The 18,404-nt window shown below is 67.7% G+C and overlaps 1 protein-coding gene across 8 annotated transcripts in view; it reads left to right on the forward strand.

Annotated features, from left to right (window-relative positions):
- TPM2 (tropomyosin 2) overlaps positions 1–18,404 on the forward strand; it is a 42,430-nt gene that overhangs the window by 10,396 nt on the left and 13,630 nt on the right. For 4 of the 8 annotated variants that reach the window (XM_075914742.1, XM_075914741.1, XM_075914740.1 and 1 more), the window contains exon 3: positions 14,498–14,631. In XM_075914742.1, coding sequence (XP_075770857.1) covers positions 14,498–14,631 — 134 coding nt within the window. Of the gene's footprint in view, positions 1–6,066; positions 6,323–14,497; positions 14,632–18,404 lie in introns of those variants that run through there. The other 4 variants (XM_075914746.1, XM_075914745.1, XM_075914744.1 and 1 more) reach the window with 4 other exon arrangements.

Genomic DNA, 18,404 nt, shown 5'->3' on the forward strand with positions numbered 1-18,404 from the left:
CAGAGCCCAAACTCTGGGCCAGTCGGGAGCACTGACTCTGCTTCTCTTGGTGCTGTAGCACGAGCCCCAGCGGCTCTGGCAGGATGCTGAGCCGTGCTGCAGGGGCTGGGGTTTTGCAGTGTAGGTGCCACTGAGGTGCTAGCGCTGCTGCGGGGCAGGTTTGCATGTGGCCTGCCTGTGGTGTGGCCCAGTGCGGAGAGCCAGCGAGTGGGGGAGCTCCCAAGGCCAGGACTGGGCTGCAGATGGGTGGAGGTGGCAAGGGGATGGCGCTGGGGGATTTCAGAGGCTTGGATGGATGCGGAGTTTGCAGGGAGATGCTCTTGGAGGGGGCCAGGCCCTCGGGATGAGGCTCTGAGCTGGGACCACTGCTGGAATCGTGTGCTCCCCGCACTGGAGACCTGCTGGCAAAGCGGGGAGAGCTCCGAGAAGGGCAAGAGGCGGCTGGGGATCCTGTGCCGGATCTCTGTGTGAGCCCCAAGGGCTCTGTTCTGGGAGCCTGTGGGAGAATCCCCATTCCCTGCTCCGAGGCTGCTCGTCCCAGGATCTCGCTGCATTGCCTCGTGCCCAGGCAGCACAGTGCTGGGAGCTGGTGGGGCAGACAACCATAGCTGCAGGGCACCTGGCAAAGGAGCAGACTAAACCTCTAGGCTGGGACTCCAGAGCTGCCACCCCTTGGAGCCTCCAGAGCCCAGTAGCTGCTGCATCCCTGTGAGGCTGGCAGGGCGAGCCAGGCTGTGTGGACGTGCACAGGCCTCTGCCCAGGACCGCTTAGCCAGGGAGGCAGCTGCTCTCTGTGGAAAAATCAGCAAACACATGAAACTAACCAGCCCCGCCCGGATCGGGCCCCCCACCTGCAGCCTGCCTGGAGACGGGAGTGCCTGCCCCTGCGACATGCTAATGGGCGCTAACGCGAGCCCCTTCCCGCACACCCCGCCAGGGTGTCAGCTTCCAGCCTGGCCCCAGCGCGTCAGGCTCCGCGATTCACAGTTTTTCGTATTCCCAACAGTGAGGCACGTCCAAGCTCAGTGTGGGGGTGCTGGGCAGCAGTCTCAGGAGCAGAACGTGCGGGGGTGCCGGGCGTCTCCGGGGCCGTCAGTGGGGAGTGCGGGGTGCCTGGCGTCTCCGGGGCCGTCAGCGGGGCGTGCGGGGTGCCTGGCGTCACTGGGGCCGTCAGCGGGACGTGAGGGGGTGCCTGGCGTCTCCGGGGCCGTCAGTGGGGAGTGCGGGGTGCCTGGCGTCTCCGGGGCCGTCAGTGGGGCGTGCGGGGTGCCTGGCATCTCCGGGGCCGTCAGCAGGACGTGCAGGGTGCCTGGCGTCTCCGGGGCCGTCAGCAGGACGTGCGGGGTGCCGGGCGTCTCCGGGGACGTCAGCGGGGCGTGCGGGGTGCCTGGCGTCTCCGGGGCCGTCAGCGGGACGCGCGGGGGGGCCTGGCGTCACTGGGGCCGTCAGCGGGGCGTGCGGGGGTGCCGGGCGTCTCCGGGGCCGTCAGCGGGGCGTGCGGGGGGCCTGGCGTCACTGGGGCCGTCAGCGGGACGTGAGGGGGTGCCTGGCGTCTCCGGGGCCGTCAGCAGGACGTGCAGGGTGCCTGGCGTCTCCGGGGCCGTCAGCGGGACGTGCGGGGGTGCCTGGCGTCTCTGGGGCCGTCAGCGGGGCGTGCGGGGGTGCCTGGCGTCTCCGGGGCCGTCAGCGGGGCGTGCGGGGTGCCTGGCATCACTGGGGCCGTCAGCGAGGCGTGCGGGGGTGCCTGGCGTCTCCGGGGCCGTCAGCGGGGCGCGCGGGGTGCCTGGCGTCTCCGGGGCCGTCAGCGGGGCGTGCGGGGGGCCTGGCGTCACTGGGGCCGTCAGCGGGACGTGAGGGGGTTCCTGGCGTCTCCGGGGCCGTCAGCGGGGCGTGCGGGGTGCCTGGCGTCTCCGAGGCCGTCAGCGGGGCGTGCGGGGGGCCTGGCGTCACTGGGGCCGTCAGCGGGACGTGAGGGGGTGCCTGGCGTCTCCGGGGCCGTCAGCGGGGCGCGCAGGGGGCCTGGCGTCTCCGGGGCCGTCAGCGGGACGTGCGGGGGTGCCTGGCGTCTCCGGGGCCGTCAGCGGGGCGCGCGGGGTGCCTGACGTCTCCGGGGCCGTCAGCGGGACGTGCGGGGGTGCCTGGCGTCTCCGGGGCCGTCAGCGGGACGCGCGGGGGTGCCTGGCGTCTCCGGGGCCGTCAGCGGGAAGCGCGGGGGGCCTGGCGTCTCCGGGGCCGTCAGCGGGGCGCGCGGGGGGCCTGGCGTCTCCGGGGCCGTCAGCGGGGCGCGCGGGGGGCCTGGCGTCTCCGGGGCCGTCAGCGGGGCGCGCGGGGGGCCTGGCGTCTCCGGGGCCGTCAGCGGGACGTGAGGGGGGGCCTGGCGTCTCCGGGGCCGTCAGCGGGACGTGAGGGGGGGCCTGGCGTCTCCGGGGCCGTCAGTGGGGCGTGCGGGGGTGCCTGGCGTCTCCGGGGCCGTCAGCGGGGCGTGCGGGGTGCCTGGCGTCTCCGGGGCCGTCAGCGGGACGTGCGGGGGGCCTGGCATCTCCGGGGCCGTCAGTGGGGAGTGCGGGGTGCCTGGCGTCTCCGGGGCCATCAGCGGGACGTGAGGGGGTGCCTGGTGTCTCCGGGGCCGTCAGTGGGGAGTGCGGGGTGCCTGGCGTCTCCGGGGCCGTCAGCGGGACGTGCGGGGGGCCTGGAGTCTCCGGGGCTGTCAGCGGGACGTGCGGGGTGCCTGGCGTCTCCGGGGCCGTCAGTGGGGCGTGCGGGGGGGCCTGGCGTCTCCGGGGCCGTCAGCGGGACGTGCGGGGGGCCTGGCGTCTCCGGGGCCGTCAGCGGGGCGTGCGGGGTGCCTGGCGTCTCCGGGGCCGTCAGCGGGGCGTGCGGGGTGCCTGGCGTCTCCGGGGCCGTCTGCGGGACGTGCGGAGGGCCTGGCGTCTCCGGGGCCGTCAGCGGGGCGTGCGGGGGGCCTGGAGTCTCCGGGGCCGTCAGTGGGGCGTGCGGGGGTGTCTGGAGTCTCCGGGGCCGTCAGCGGGACGTGAGGGGGTGCCTGGTGTCTCTGGGGCCGTCAGTGGGGCGTGCGGGGGGCCTGGCGTCTCCGGGGGCCCTCAGCGGGACGTGAGGGGGTGCCTGGCATCTCCGGGGCCGTCAGTGGGGAGTGCGGGGTGCCTGGCGTCTCCGGGGCCGTCAGCGGGACGTGAGGGGGTGCCTGGAGTCTCCGGGGCTGTCAGTGGGGCGTGCGGGGGTGCCTGGCGTCTCCGGGGCCGTCAGCGGGGCGTGCGGGGGTGCCTGGCATCTCCGGGGCTGTCAGCGGGGCGTGCGGGGTGCCTGGCGTCTCCGGGGCTGTCAGCGGGGAGTGCGGGGGTGCCTGGCGTCTCCGGGGCTGTCAGCGGGGCGTGCGGGGGGCCTGGCGTCTCCGGGGCCGTCAGTGGGGCGTGCGGGGGGCCTGGAGTCTCCGGGGCCGTCAGTGGGGCGTGCGGGGGGGCCTGGCATCTCCGGGGGCCCTCAGCGGGACGTGAGGGGGTGCCTGGTGTCTCCGGGGCCGTCAGTGGGGAGTGCGGGGGGCCTGGCGTCTCCGGGGGCCCTCAGCGGGGCGTGCGAGGTGCCTGGCGTCTCCGGGGCCGTCAGCGGGGCGTGCGGGGTGCCTGGTGTCTCCGGGGCCGTCAGCAGGACGTGAGGGGGTGCCTGGTGTCTCCGGGGCCGTCAGTGGGGAGTGCGGGGTGCCTGGCGTCTCCGGGGGCCCTCAGCGGGGCGTGCGGGGGTGCCTGGTGTCTCCGGGGCCGTCAGCAGGACGTGCGGGGTGCCTGGCGTCTCCGGGGCCGTCAGTGGGGCGTGTGGGGGTGCCTGGCGTCTCCGGGGGCCCTCAGCGGGATGTGAGGGGGGGCCTGGCATCTCCGGGGCCGTCAGGGGGGAGTGCGGGGGTGCCTGGCGTCTCCGGGGCCGTCAGGGGGGAGTGCGGGGTTCCTGGCGTCTCCGGGGCCGTCAGTGGGGAGTGCGGGGTGCCTGGCGTCTCCGGGGCCGTCAGCGGGACGTGAGGGGGTGCCTGGTGTCTCCGGGGCCATCAGTGGGGAGTGCGGGGTGCCTGGCGTCTCCGGGGCCGTCAGCAGGACGTGTGGTGTACTTGGCTTCTTCAGTGCCAAAGGTGGTTCCTGCCAGAGTTCGGTGGGGGATGCTGGCTTGGTGGGGGAACACCTGGCATCTCCAGGCCCAACAGCAGAGCATGTGAGGGCATTGGCAGGATGTGCGGGGGGCCTGGCGTCTCCAGGGCCGTTAACAGGGCTTGTGAGGTATCTGGCTTCTCCAGGGCCGCCTCTCCCAGCAGGAGGTGCTGGGGGTGCAGGGCAGGAGCACAGATTTTGCAGGCTGGCCTGCCTAGCGTGGGCCAGGGAGCCCCACCCAGCGCTGTGTGACTAGCAGGGCAAGCCCAGTGTCTTGTAGTGGAACTAGCTGCTTCAGTCTCTTCCGCTTCCCAGTACCTGGGCAGGAGCCGGTCTGGGGCTGTGCCGGGAGCTGCGGGGCACAGGCAGGGAGTGCAGAGCTGTGGATGTGATCCTAGGAGCTCCCTGTGAGGCTGTGACAGGATCCGCCCAACCCACCTCCTAGTCTAGACTTTGCTCTTATTTGGTGATTCCCTGAGCCAGTGGGAGGGCGCTGGCTGGCCTCCCAGGGTGTGGCTACAGGCCTAAAGCAGAGGCCACTGAGTGGAGCAGCTGCTCAAAGAGCCGTGTTTCTCTGGCCCTGCCCCACCCCCACTCCTGGCAGCCAGGGCCTTGCTCTGCCCTGTCCTCAGCCTGGACTAGACTCGCTGTCCCTGCGGCAGGCTCTGCTCAGCCTGGCCTTCCTGGCTGAGAACCGGGGGGCTAAGGCCTGAGCTGCTGCTGGAGACCCGAGTGGAGCCACGGCAGCGTGGCTTTGCTGGGGGGAGGTGGCAGGCAGGGGTACCAGGCTGTCCTCACCCAGCACAGCTCACTGCTGCCTCCCTGCATCCAGGGGTCCAGGCTGCTGGGGTCCCTCGGGCGCTGCTTAGGAGGCAGCAGCTGGGCTCAGCTGTTGCGCATCTAGCCCAGGGCTCCCTGGCCCGGCTGTGCTCTGTGAATGCAGGCGAGAGGCGCGGCCGGAGCCTGGCGCTGCTCTCCAAGTGGAATTGCCAGCCGGGCGCAGCCCCTGGCATCAGCCTCAGCCGTGCTGCAGCTGAGCAGGGAGGAGTGGTAGCTGGAGGGGCGGAGCAGGGGGCTGCGTGTGTGATTTCTTGTACCAGTGCAGAGGCGAGCCCCTGGCTGCAGACGTGAATCCATCGCGGCTGACCCAAGGGCTTGCAGGTCACAGGCAGTGGAGTGGGAGGAGGACGGGGGCTGGCAGACTCTCCCACAGACACATGGTCTGAGCACAGGCAGCTCCCGTGTTCCCTCTGTGCAGCCAGCTGTAGCACGGCGCACACCCGCATGCCGGGCTCCTCGCCTGGCCCTGGCTCTAGCCTAGCTGGCAAAGATGCTGAAATAGTGCTGGAACCTGGGGCAACTTGGCTTTCGCTCCCGTCTCCATCCCCTGCTACTGGGCTTTGGAGCAGCCTTGCCTCTTGGCTCCAGCTCACACGGCAGCTTGCAAGGGGTCTGTGAGAGCCCCACTCGGCTGCAATCCCCCAGCTCTGTAATGGCTGGCTCGGAGCCGACCCGGGACCCTGGTGTGGGGGAGCTAGAGGGGACCTTCCAGGAAGATGCTGGCTGGGGTGGGGATGCTGCTACTGCCAGGGACTGTCTGGATGTGCCCCCTGGTTCCACATCCTGCATTGTCCTTGCAGCCAGGCCCGGGCGGCTCGCTCCTCCCGTACCCCCACCAGCCCTGACTGCCGCACCTGTAGGGGAAACTTGCTCGGGCCTCTTCCCTGCAGGCCCCAGCAGGGGCAGGAAGGAGCCCAGCGCCCGGCTGCAACAGGGGCAAATGCCAGAAGGGGCCTGGCTGCTCAGCCCCAGCGCGCAGCGCGCAGCGGCCGCGGGCTCTTTAAGAGGCGGGCAGGGCAGGGCAGGCGCGCCTGGGCCGGGATCCCGCGGAGGCGGAGGCGGAGCAGGAAAGGGGATGGAGGCAGGGAGGGGAGAGCTCGCATCCTGAGCGCTTCCTGCAGGCGAGTCCCACAAAGGGCTGGAGCGCCGGGCGCGGGGCTCCGAGCGGGTGCGGAGCCAGAGCCCTGCCCGGCGGCGCCATGGCCGGCAGCAGCTCCATCGAGGCGGTGAAGAAGAAGATCCAGAGCCTGCAGCAGGTGGCGGACGAGGCCGAGGAGCGAGCGGAGCATCTGCAGCGGGAGGTGGATGCGGAGAGGCAGGCCAGGGAGCGGGTAAGGCGGCTCGGCCGGCGGCCCCAGCGGTGCGCCCTGCGGAGCGCCGCCTTGCTGCTGCCGGGCGCCGGGTCCGGGGACTCTCCCCGCGCCCCGGCCCCGCCGGGCTGCGCGTTGGGCCGAGCGAGAGGAAAGGAAAAGGGCAGCCAGAGGCGCTTCCTCCCGTCGGCCGGGCTCGCCTCACCTGCGGCCCCAGGCTGCCCCTAGGCCCGGGCTGCGGCTGGCCGGGGTGCGCCCTGCGGGCTGGAGTGCAGCCGAAGAAAGGCGGGGGGCTGGCGGTACACAGAGGTGGGGTAATCGGCCCCTTGTGGGGCAGAAGCGGGCCGGCCCCAGGTGTGTGGTCTAGAAGGTGGGTACCCAGGGCCTGCCCCTGTGCAGGGCCACAGCTGAGTGTGGGTGGGGGGCAGCCAGCCCCACCCATGCCCCTGTCTGGGGGTGCAGCGTGCCTTGCCAGGCAGTTTCTCTGCCCAGAGGCACCTGGGAGGCTTGGTGGCCTGGCTCCGCTGGAAAGTGCCCCACGGCAAGGGAGAAGACCCTGCACTCCCGGTGCTTCTGGGGCCCCCATCAGCCTTGGGGCACTGTCAGGTCTATTGCTGGCTGCCCCACCTGGCCATCTGGGGCACTGGGTGCCCGTGCCGCATGCCGGCAGCTTTGACTCCTTGCCTGGGCCTGGCAGCCCAGCAGTTCACCCGTCAGCTGCAGAGCCCCAGGTCTGGAAGTGGCCCTGCGCGGGTCTGGCCGGAGGAGGGGTGGGCTGTGTTGGGGAGCTGGCCTGGCCCCACAAGGATGGGGTGCAGCATGCACAGTGGCAGAGCTGTGTCCCTTCTGGGCTTCCTCTGGGCCTGGAGCAGAGGTGGTGAGGGGCACGAGCCAGGAGCGCTGCTGGCGATGGGGGAATGGGTTCCTGGCAGCAGCATGAGGGCAGTGGTAGAGGTGAAGGGAGTGGCCTTTCCTGCCAGGCAGCCCTGACTATCCCAGCTGACTCCACCCTCCTTCTCCCCCGCTCCAGGAGTTCAGCGCTGCTAAGAGACCGTCCCAGCAGCCTCCCTGCGCGGGTCTCAGCCAGCTCTCAAGCAGGAGTTTGAGAGGCCTGTGGGTTGGCTCCTCGCCCTGTGGGGCAGGGGCAGCTCTGGGAGGCCTAAGGGAGGTGGGGGCTGGGGCAGGGGCAGGCAGCTCCGAATGCCCGTCCGGGACGGGCCTGGCCTAGGAAGCAGTGGCAGGATGCTGGTGCCCGGCCTGGCCCTCAGTTGAGTGGGAATGAGGCATCCCAGGGTCCCTTGCAGGGCTCTGGACTCAACCAGAGCAGCTAGGCCTCAGTGCTGGGAATGGGTTGGGTGGCCCCCTGGGTCCTGCCAGGGCAATGGACTGATCAGCCCCCACTGGATCTCCCAGCAGCCTCCAGTGCTGCCGGTTCCACTGTAGGGCTGAGCCCTGGGGAAGGGCCGCTTGGGACTGGTCCTGCTCCAAAAGCTCCCCAGGGCCAGTCCCAGTCCCTATTAATGGGGAGCAGGTTTAAAACGAATAAAAGAAAGTTCTTCTTCACACAGCGTGTAGTCAACCTGTGGAACTCCTTGCCACAGGAGGCTGTGAGGGCTAGGACTAGAACAGAGTTTAAAGAGAAGCTAGATAATTTCATGGAGGTTAGGTCCATAAAAGTCTATTAGCCAGGGGATAAAATGGGGTCCTTGGCCTCTGTCTGTCAGAGGCTGGAGAGGGATGGCAGGAGACAAATCGCTTGATCATTGTCTTTGGTCCATCCTCTCTGGGGCACCTGGCGCTGGCCACTGTCGGCAGACAGGACACTGGGCTAGATGGACCTTTGGTCTGACCCAGCACGGCCGTTCTGATGTTCTTATGTAGAGCTCTTGGAGGCTGCCTCTCCTGGTAGGGATGAGGGAGGGTAACTGGGTAGCATCACCCTTAATGGGCAGGCGGGGGCAGGGGGCTGCCATGGACGGGAACTGCTCCGGTCACCTGGTGCAGCCCCTGTCTGCGGTGGGCCCAGGGGGGCTGGGCAGCCTGACCTGTGCCGCCCAGTGGCCCCATGCCCCCTTGAATCGGTTAAACGTAATTGTACATCCCTACCCTCTGGGCCACCTGTGTCCAGCAGAAAATCTCGGGCCGCCTGTCCCCAGCGTGGGTGTTGGCCATTCTCCGCTGGGATCTTGCCTCGGGTTCTCCCCATTGGAAATGTGTGTGGCCCAGCCTGGCCGCTTCCGGCAGGGCGGTGAGACGCAGGTGTCTGGGCTCTGCTTGCTGCAGGCCCGGGCGTGCTGTCGCTGTCCCTGGCCCTGCCCAAGAGGGCGTGAGGAGAAGCTGCTCCATTTGCAGAGCCCATCTGGACACCGGGGCAGCCGGCTCCTCCAGTGCTCTCCTTGGTGCCCTGCGCTGGGGAGCCGAGGGCTTGCCTTGGAGTCGGGGGGGGTGGATATGAGCCCCCCGTTTCACCCCCCTGCATAGCACGGGCCAGAGAAAGGGCTGAGGTGCTTGCCAGCCCGGCTCGCCCCTTCCGGCGGGAGAGAGACCCCCCGTTCAAACTGCCGCTGAGAGGGACTGTGCCTCCTCTCAGCTCCTGCCGCTGTCGCGCTCTGTCCCCGGCAGCCCGGCACCCAGCCCCCCGGCTGTGGGACCTGCTTTGTCAGCAGCGTGTGCCCCCAGGCTGGCCATGAGCTGGGAAAGGTCCTGCCAGCCCCGCGCGGGGTCCGTCCCCCGGCGACGCCTGGCCTGCGTCGGCGCAAAGCTGCTCCTGCCGCCACTGGCACGGGGCGGGGAGGGCCCCTGTGGCCAGGGAGGGCTCCGAGCAGCAGAACTCGTGCAGGGGGCCTGTGCCTGCTGGGTGGGCAGCAGTGGGGGCGACTGGCAGGCCCCGGTGCCCTGGCCAGGCTGTGCTGTGCCGGAGGCTGGGTGGAGCAGCCTCTGCCAGGAGTTTCCTGGGCAGGGAGGGGTGAGGGTGCCTGCCTCTCTGCACAGCCCGGCCCTGGTCCCGCTCACGCTGGTGCTGATTGGCAGCAGGGAAGCCAGGCCGCTGGCCCAGTAACCTGATCTCCAGGAGCCAGCCCGGCAGGTCACTGCAGCCTGGGCTGGGCCTGGCTGAGGCCCAGGAGCCAGCGGAAACCCCACCCAGGAGCAGTTCCTGCCTGACTGCGCAAGGGAAGGACCGGGCCCTGGGAATGGCAGGGTCACCTCCTGGCTTGCGCATCCCAAGCCGGCCGGCTGCGGGGGGCACGTCTCCTCTGCTCTCCCTCCCAGGGACTACCGAGCCCTGCCCCCTCCCCCTCCCGGCTTCCTCTGCTTTAGGGATCCTGCTGCCGGGGGAGGGGGCAGGAGGCTCAGCCCAGCCCCCGTAACCAGCATAGGCCAAGCTCCTTACTGCAGGCCTCAGCACTGAGCTGCTCTTACCCTCCCCCCCGCCCCCGGAGAGAGCTGAGGCTCTGGGGCTGCTGCCCTGCTGGAGGCGTTTCCGGGCTGTGCTCACCACGTGGAAAGCAAAGGGGTGTGTGCATGGGGGGAGGGGGGTATGGAGCTGAGGGAGCCAGTGTAGGGCTGGGGGCTGGCGTAAGGCATAGGGGGCTGGGGGAGCTGACGGGCTGGTGGGGGGCCGGTGTAAGGCATGGGAGGCTGGTGGGGGGCCGGTGTAAGGCATGGGAGGCTGGTGGGGGGCCGGGGGAGCCAGTGGGGGGCTGGCATAAGGCATAGGAGGCTGGTGGGGGGCTGGGGGAGCCAGTGGGGGGCTGGCATAAGGCATAGGAGGCTGGTGGGGGGCTGGGGGAGCCAGTGGGGGGCTGGCATAAGGCATAGGAGGCTGGTGGGGGGCTGGGGGAGCCAGTGGGGGGTGGCATAAGGCATAGGAGGCTGGTGGGGGGCCGGGGGAGCCAGTGGGGGGTGGCATAAGGCATAGGAGGCTGGTGGGGGGCTGGGGGAGCCAGTGGGGGGCTGGCATAAGGCATAGGAGGCTGGTGGGGGGCTGGGGGAGCCAGTGGGGGGCTGGCGTAAGGCATAGGAGGCTGGTGGGGGGCTGGGGGAACTGATGGGCTGGTGGGGGGCCGGGGGAGCCAGTGGGGGGCTGGCGTAAGGCATAGGAGGCTGGTGGGGGGCTGGGGGAACTGATGGGCTGGTGGGGGGCCGGGGGAGCCAGTGGGGGGCTGGCGTAAGGCATAGGAGGCTGGTGGGGGGCTGGGGGAACTGATGGGCTGGTGGGGGGCCGGGGGAGCCAGTGGGGGGCTGGCGTAAGGCATAGGAGGCTGGTGGGGGGCTGGGGGAACTGACGGGCTGGTGGGGGGGCTGGCTCCCACGGCGGGAGGGTGCCTGCACTTCCCCTGCCCCCAGGGGCTCTCCAGCCTCTCTCCTCCACTCCTTCCCCGCCCCTGGCCTGCCTCGGAGCCCAGCCCTGCGGGGAGGGGAGAGGAGGGGAGGTGCTTGGAGCCTGGGAATGTGCTGGTTTCTGGCCCTTGGGGCTCCTGAAGCCCGGCCTTGGCTACGGGCCAGCCCCACGGATGCGCTCTGCGTGTTCCTGCCCTGGGGCTGTAAATCAGGGAGGGCTCAGGCCTGGCCCAGCTCTGCTCCCGGGGCTGGGCTCCCTTTCCGTGTAACCAGCCCGGCCAGTCCTCTCCAGGGGGCACAGAGGAAGCCCCAGGCTCGTGGACCCCTCCCCAGCTTGGCCCGTGCTGCCTCCCTCCGGCCTGGCTGACGCTGGGGGTGGGGGCGGGGGAGGGAGCCCGGTATGGCCGGCCTCGCTGGCTTCAGTAAACAGGAAATCCACAAGTTGTTCCAATCTCCTTTTTGGGAGCTACTCTGGGCCGGGCATTCCTGCTTCTTTGCTCACCGCGCTGCAAAGGCCAGTGCTGCCCCACGCCACCCTGCCGGGGAAGAGCGCCACCCCCACACCGGGCTGTCTGGCCTGGAGGCCAGTGGGGGGGCGGGGTCAGCTAGGACTCGGCTCTGGTCTCCTGGGTGTGTCGGCCCAGCAGCCGGGAGCCAGGCTCTGAACCCAGGCCGGATGCACGCTGATGGGCCCGCGGTAGTGCACTGAAATGGGCAGAGCTGCTCTTCCCTCCTCCCCCGGCTCAGCCTGGGAGCCCGGCCTCAGGGCACAAGCTGTAAGCCTGCGGGTAGCTTGGCCCTGCTCGCGCCCGTCAGCCTGCCGGGGCTGGCACATGTGCTCTCCGCAGCCCCCAGCTTGGCTTGGGGTGGGGCTGTGTCCATCTGGGAACAGGCTGGACTCTGGAGTATGGGCACCAAGTCCACGGGTGCTCTGGGGCTGGAGCACCCGTGGGGAGAAGCAAGGGGTGTGCTCGCACCCAGGAGCCTCGGCTGTTCAGCGCCTGATGTGCCAACTGAGGGCAGCCAAACAGCTGTTTGATGGTGTGGGAGGGGGAGAGCAGCGAGCTGCAGGAGGGTGAGGCCTTGCAGAGGGGTGGAGCTGGGATTGGGCAGCGCCTGGGGGGTAAAGAGAGGGCAGCGAGGTTCCCCCTCCCCCCCCCCCCCCCCCCCCCGGAAAAATAGAAGCTGGCTCCTGCATTTGGGAGGCTGGTGCAGGGTTCACTGGGTCTGCGCAGACTCGGGCTCGGATTAGACTGTGGCCCAGCAGCCAGGGAGATGTCCGGGGTATTGACCAGAATGGAGCATTTCTAGTGGCTTTGTCTAAATCAGTGGCCTGGCCTCCCGTGGCGCCCTGCCTCCGAAAGGGCGTCGCAGGCTGGAGGGGTTCAGAGAAGGCCAGTGGGAACGGTCGGGGCCCGGAAGAGCTCTTCGGAGGAGCAGTTGAACCTGACAAAAGTACCTAGAACAATCCCTGGCCGGGGGGGGGGGGAGTCGTGAGTCATGGGGTAGCAGCCGATTTAGGGCGAGCGAGGCGGCTGCCCCGGGCCCCGCACTTCCCGAGACCCTGCGCATGTGCCGTGTCAAAGGACGGGCCCTGTGAAATTTCGCTGCCCGGGGCTCTGCGGCGCTCTCATCCGCCCCTGTCGAGGGGAGTCCCAAACGGGGGATCAGAACCCCTCGGGTGGTTTTATGTGGTGGTGGTGAGCTGCCAGCCCGGCGTGGCTCCCAGCATTTAGAACAGTGTTAAATGCAAACAGGTGCTTTATCATGCGGGCGTGGCACTTGGTGACCTGCTGCGGGAAAGGGGTCACCAGTAAAGCACCGAGCTTGAGAACGTCACTGGGGACTTCTGCTCTCCTAGACCCCAGGCAGGGACAGAAACGTGAGGGCAACCGGTGCAAAGTAACAAAGGGAAACAGTTTGTCTCACAATTCATGAGTATCCCGTGGCGCCTGCTCCGCGCGACATTCAGGGCAAAACTCAGCTTGGTTCCAGGCGGGGTCGGAGCCGTACGTGGGTAGGAATATCCAGAGCCGATGCAGTGGCTGCAGGATGAGCTCCGGGCGGGGTCGGAGCCGTACGTGGGTAGCAATATCCAGGGCCACGCAGTGGCTGCAGGATGAGCTCCGGGCGGGGTCGGAGCCGTACGTGGGTAGCAATATCCAGGGCCATGCAGTGGCTGCAGGATGAGCTCCGGGCGGGGTCGGAGCTGTACGTGGGTAGCAATATCCAGGGCCGATGCAGTGGCTGCAGGATGAGCTCCGGGCGGGGTCGGAGCTGTACGTGGGTAGCAATATCCAGGGCCGATGCAGTGGCTGCAGGATGAGCTCCGGGCGGGGTTGGAGCCGTACGTGGGTAGGAATATCCAGGGCCACGCAGTGGCTGCAGGATGAGCTCCGGGCGGGGTCGGAGCCGTACGTGGGTAGCAATATCCAGGGCCGATGCAGTGGCTGCAGGATGAGCTCCGGGCGGGGTCGGAGCCGTACGTGGGTAGCAATATCCAGGGCCATGCAGTGGCTGCAGGATGAGCTCCAGGCGGGGTTGGAGCCGTACATGGGTAGCAATATCCAGGGCCATGCAGTGGCTGCAGGATGAGCTCCGGGCAGGGTCGGAGCCGTATGTGGGTAGCAATATCCAGGGCCATGCAGTGGCTGCAGGATGAGCTCCGGGCGGGGTCGGAGCCGTACGTGGGTAGCAATATCCAGGGCCGATGCAGTGGCTGTAGTATGAGCTCCGGGCGGGGTCGGAGCCGTAAGTGGGTAGCAATATCCAGGGCCATGCAGTGGCTGCAGGATGAGCTCCGGGCGGGGTCGGAGCCGTATGTGGGTAGCAATATCCAGGGCCATGCAGTGGCTGCAGGATGAGCTCCGGGCGGGGTCGGAGCCGTACGTGGGTAGCAATATCCAGGGCCGATGCAGTGGCTGTAGTATGAGCTCCGGGCGGGGTCGGAGCCGTAAGTGGGTAGCAATATCCAGGGCCATGCAGTGGCTGCAGGATGAGCTCCGGGCGGAGTCGGAGCCGTATGTGGGTAGCCGAACACCTGTGTCCTGAGGCTTCTCAGAGGCCCTGCCCCTGCTCACTGCTCCATCTCCCCTCCTGCTGTCACTAGCTCCCTCTACCCTCACTCCCTTTCAGCAGAATGGGGCGCATCCCTCCTGCAGTGCTGCCCCTGTCTCCGAGCATCACCCCTGCAACTCCCATTGGTTGCAGTTCCCAACCAATGGGAGCTGCGGAGTTGGTGCTCCGGGCACTGCCCCCCGATCCCTGTCTAGGACTGCAGGCACGTGCCGGCTGCTTCCAGGAGCGGTGTGGGACCAGGGTGGGCAGGAACATGCGGTAGCTCTGCTGTGCCCGGGGACTACACGTGAAGGGTCACCATGTCCCAGAGGGTTGGGAGGCCAAGGGCCAGCAGCCAGAGCTGTCCCATCTGTAGAATGGTTTGTCCAACTGCTTGGGCTCCATGTTTTGGGGGCCCCATGGGCCTAACATCTGGGGATCCTGGAACCAGCAGTTGGGGGTCAGCACTCACTGGCAGGGGTGGGCTCTGGCCCCAGCTTGCTCTGCTCCCAGCAGTGCTGTTCCTTGCTCCCCCTGTAACGTGGCTCAGAAGGTTAGTGCGGGCCTGGCGCTGACATCGGGCCCCCCAGTGTCCCTCCCCAGAAGTCCCCACCTGTAGCAGCCAGTCGCCAGAGTCCTCCAGGAGACTGAGCCCAGCTGCAGGGAGCGGATGGGTCGGCAGCCCTGGGAGGGGGCAGCCCTGCGGCGGTGGCTCCCGTGGGCTCTGCGCACTGCCGGTGGCTCTTGGCCCGTTCCCACTGTGGATGGGGACTGACCCTGGTGCTGCTTCTCCCGCAGGCTGAGTCCGATGTGGCCTCCCTGAATCGCCGCATCCAGCTGGTGGAGGAGGAGCTGGACCGCGCCCAGGAGCGCCTGGCCACCGCGCTGCAGAAGCTGGAGGAGGCTGAGAAAGCGGCTGACGAGAGCGAGAGGTGAGTGGCGGGAGGTGGGGGTGGCATGATGGGGGTCTCGTCCCTCGGGGGTGCCTGGGCTCTCTTCCAGGACCCAGTGCTGAGCCCCACGGCAGGGCGAGATGGGGCGGGCTGTTTGGGGCAGGAGATGGGGGGGGGGGGGGGGAGGTGCTGAGAGCTATTGAACCAAACTGTAAGCCCTCCACATGGGGAAGCATTTCAAGTTGGGGAGCAGCAGCCCCCATCCCTCGTTCCAGCACCTGTGGGCTGTTTGCAGCCTGCCAGAGGCCAGCTGTGCTCCGGCTGCCACGCTGTGCTGGTGACTGGCCTGCTGTCAAATGGGCCCGTGGACCCCTTCTCTCCTGCTTAGTGGGGGTCACGGGGCCCCCGGAACGGGGTCACGTTGTGCTGGCACTAAGGCTCCGTGGAGCTTTTCACACGCTAGACGTGGAGCGCGTCGGCCACTTGCTAATGGCGTGGCCTTAAGGGGGGCGGAAGGAGCAATGCAGAGACCCACGCGGAGGCGGTGGAAGGGAGCGATGCAGAAGATGCAATAGCTCCCAGACACGGCCCCGATTCTGGATGTGGCTGTAAGGGGCTGAGCAGATAGCAGATCGGCACGGTGCTGTCCAGAGTCACTCCCGCAGGGACCCCTGGATGGGCTCTGCCACGTGTGGGAGAGCTGGGTTCTGAATATAGACTCCAGCCCGTGGGCCATAAATCAGAGGACTTGGGCCGTCGCCATGGGGTAAGTGACAGTTGTGCTCCAGGTGAGGTTTGTCGGCCCTGAAGCAGTCTCTTCTCTCCGGCAGTGAGCCTGGCGCCTTCACAGGGGAGGCTCTGCCTTCCCAAAGTGCCAGGCCTGGCTCCGCCCGCACGCCGCTCCCAGAACACGTACGGAAGGAGAACCAGGGCAGAGTGGTGTAGGCCCCAGCGCCCGCCCGCCACCCCATACTCCTGGGGAGGCTTGGCTCCCGGGGGCGGGGCCTGGGCAGAAGGGGCGGCGTTAGGTGGGGCTTGGCTTCCCCAGCCCTGCCGTCACCGACCACCTATGGGCACCTTCCACCTGAGCACGAAGGCCTGTGCCCGGGCGAGGGCGGGGCGTGCAGGGTGGAGGCCTTGCTGAGTCTGCACTGCCCTGTGAGGCTCTGTCTGCAGCGGCGAGCTAGAGAACCGGAGGGGGGAGCTTGGGCTGGTGCTTAGCCCCTGAGGGGGAGCCCCCTCCGGCCCAGGAAACCTGCCGCCTGTGCCCATTCGCACTGCACCCCGGGGAGAGAGTCCATTAGCGCTGAGAAGTGCGATTGGGGACCAGGGACGCTGGGCCTGAGCCACTGAGACTTTGTAAATAAGGCCCAAGGCCTTTGTCTTAACGCCCAGTTCCCTGGGAAGCCAGCGTGGGGTGCAGGGAGGGGTCAGAGCAGTGGGGGAAGGGCAATCTCTGGGAAGGGTCAGTACAGTGGGGAGCAGGGAGGGATCAGAGCAGTCTCTGGGAAGGGTCAGGGCAGTGGGGCGCAGGGAGGGGTCAGGGCAGTGGGGCGCAGGGCAGTCTCTGGGAAGGGTCAGGGCAGTGGGGCGCAGGGAGGGGTCAGGGCAGTGGGGCGCAGGGCAGTCTCTGGGAAGGGTCAGGGCAGTGGGGCGCAGGGAGGGGTCAGGGCAGTGGGGCGCAGGGCAGTCTCTGGGAGGGGTCAGGGCAGTGGGGCACAGGGCAGTCTCTGGGAGGGGTCAGGGCAGTGGGGCGCAGGGAGGGGTCAGAGCAGTGGGGCGCAGGGCAGTCTCTGGGAAGGGTCAGGGCAGTGGGGCGCAGGGAGGGGTCAGGGCAGTGGGGCGCAGGTAGGGGTCAGAGCAGTGGGGGAAGGGCAGTCTCTGGGAGGGGTCAGAGCAGTGGGGCGCAGGGCAGTCTCTGGGAAGTGTCAGGGCAGTGGGGCGCAGGGAGGGGTCAGGGCAGTGGGGCGCAGGTAGGGGTCAGAGCAGTGGGGGAAGGGCAGTCTCTGGGAGGGGTCAGAGCAGTGGGGCGCAGGGAGGGGTCAGAGCAGTGGGGTGCAGGGCAGTCTCTGGGAAGCCAGTGTGGGGCATTAGTTCGAACTAACATTCCTAGGCGCTACACTAGCGCTGCGTTAGTTCGAACTTAATTTGAACTAGTGGAGCGCTTAGTTCGAACTAGGTAAACCTCATTTTACGAGGACTAACGCCTAGTTCGAACTAGCTAGTTCGAATTAAGGGGTGTGTAGCCCCTTAATTCGAACTAGTGGGAGGCTAGCCCTCCCCAGCTTTCCCTGGTGCCCACTCTGGCCAACACCAGGGAAACTCTATGCCCCCCTCCCGGCCCCGGACCCCTTAAAGGGGCACGGGCTGGCTACGGTGCCCGTGCCAGGTGCAAGCCTGCCAGCACCCAGCCAGCAGACCCTGCACCTGGCATGGCTCGAGCCACCCACCCGATGCCCCCCAGCCCTCCCCCTCTTCCCGGGACCAGGTTGGCGGCTCCCAGGAGCTTGCCCTGGACCGCAAGAGGCGGGCACCTGCCTGGTCTAGTGCGGACATCGTGGACCTCGTCCACGACCTCCACACTAGGCACAGGAAAGTGGCCGTCTAGGGCAGGAGAGCTGCCAGCCTGGCCACCCAGGAGCAGGTGTGCATGAAAATCAAGGGGGTCCACTGAGACCCCCGACCCTGAGCCCTGAGCTTACAATGGCCGTCCTGGGTCAGACCAAAGGTCCATCTAGCCCAGTAGCCTGTCTGCCGACAGCGGCCAACCCTAGGGACCCTGGAGGGGATGGACCGGAGACAGTGACCAAGCCATTTGTCTCGTGCCATCCCTCTCCAGCCTTCCACAAACCTTGGGCAGGGACACCACTCCTACCCCCTGGCTAATACCACTCCATGGACCCAACCTCCATGACTTGATCTCACTTCCCTTTAAACTCTGTTCCAGTTCTAGCCTTCACAGCCTCCTGCAGCAAGGAGTTCCACAGGTTGACTCTTTGCTTTGTGAAGAACAACTTTCTGTTACTAGTTTGAAGCCTGCTACCCATTCCTTTCCTTTGGTGTCCTCTAGTCCTTCTTTATGGGAACTAATGAAGAACTTTTCTGTATGCACCCTCTCCACCCAACCCCTGCTTTTAGAGACCTCTATCCTGTCCCCCCTCCGTCTCCTCTTTTCTAAGCTGAAAAGTCCCAGTCTCTTTAGCCTCTCTTCATATGGGACCTGTTCCCAACCCCTGATCATGTTAGTTGCCCTCCCCTCTCCCAGCCTCTCTCTTCCCCTCTTCCACCTCCTTTTCCCAGTCTCCCTCAGTTTTGTTCAATAAAGACAGATTCCATTTTGAAAGACACGTTCTCTTTATTTTGTACATCAAGAAGAAGGGCTAGGGAAGGGTAAGTGGAAGGAGGTGAGGGCGGAATGGGGTACGTGCCCCCAATGGGGAGGACTGGGCTGGCTCTGCGGGCTTCTGGGGGTGGAAGCTCTCCTGCAGCCCCCCAATTGCCCCCTCTCCCCAGATGGCAGCCTGCGGCAAGTGCAGCCGGTCTGATGGCCGAGTGCTGTGATGTGCCCAGTGTGGGTACTCCGGGCACTCCAAGCCAGGACTGCTTTGCAAGCGGGGCACCCCTGAGAACTGTCTGTCCGGGGTGGGGGTCGGGTCCCTTTAAGCACAGCCCTCGGCTAGCCTGAGACAGCATCTCCACGCTCTAAGTCCTAACCTGATGCCCTGCCGGCACTGCTTCCGGCCATCCTTAACCCCGCTTCAGGGTCCACTTAATGTGGACTTGCTAGTTTGAATTAGCAAAACGCTAATTTG

This window comes from Pelodiscus sinensis, unplaced genomic scaffold (assembly GCF_049634645.1).
Source record: "Pelodiscus sinensis isolate JC-2024 unplaced genomic scaffold, ASM4963464v1 ctg72, whole genome shotgun sequence".
Taxonomy (NCBI): Eukaryota; Metazoa; Chordata; order Testudines; family Trionychidae; genus Pelodiscus; species Pelodiscus sinensis.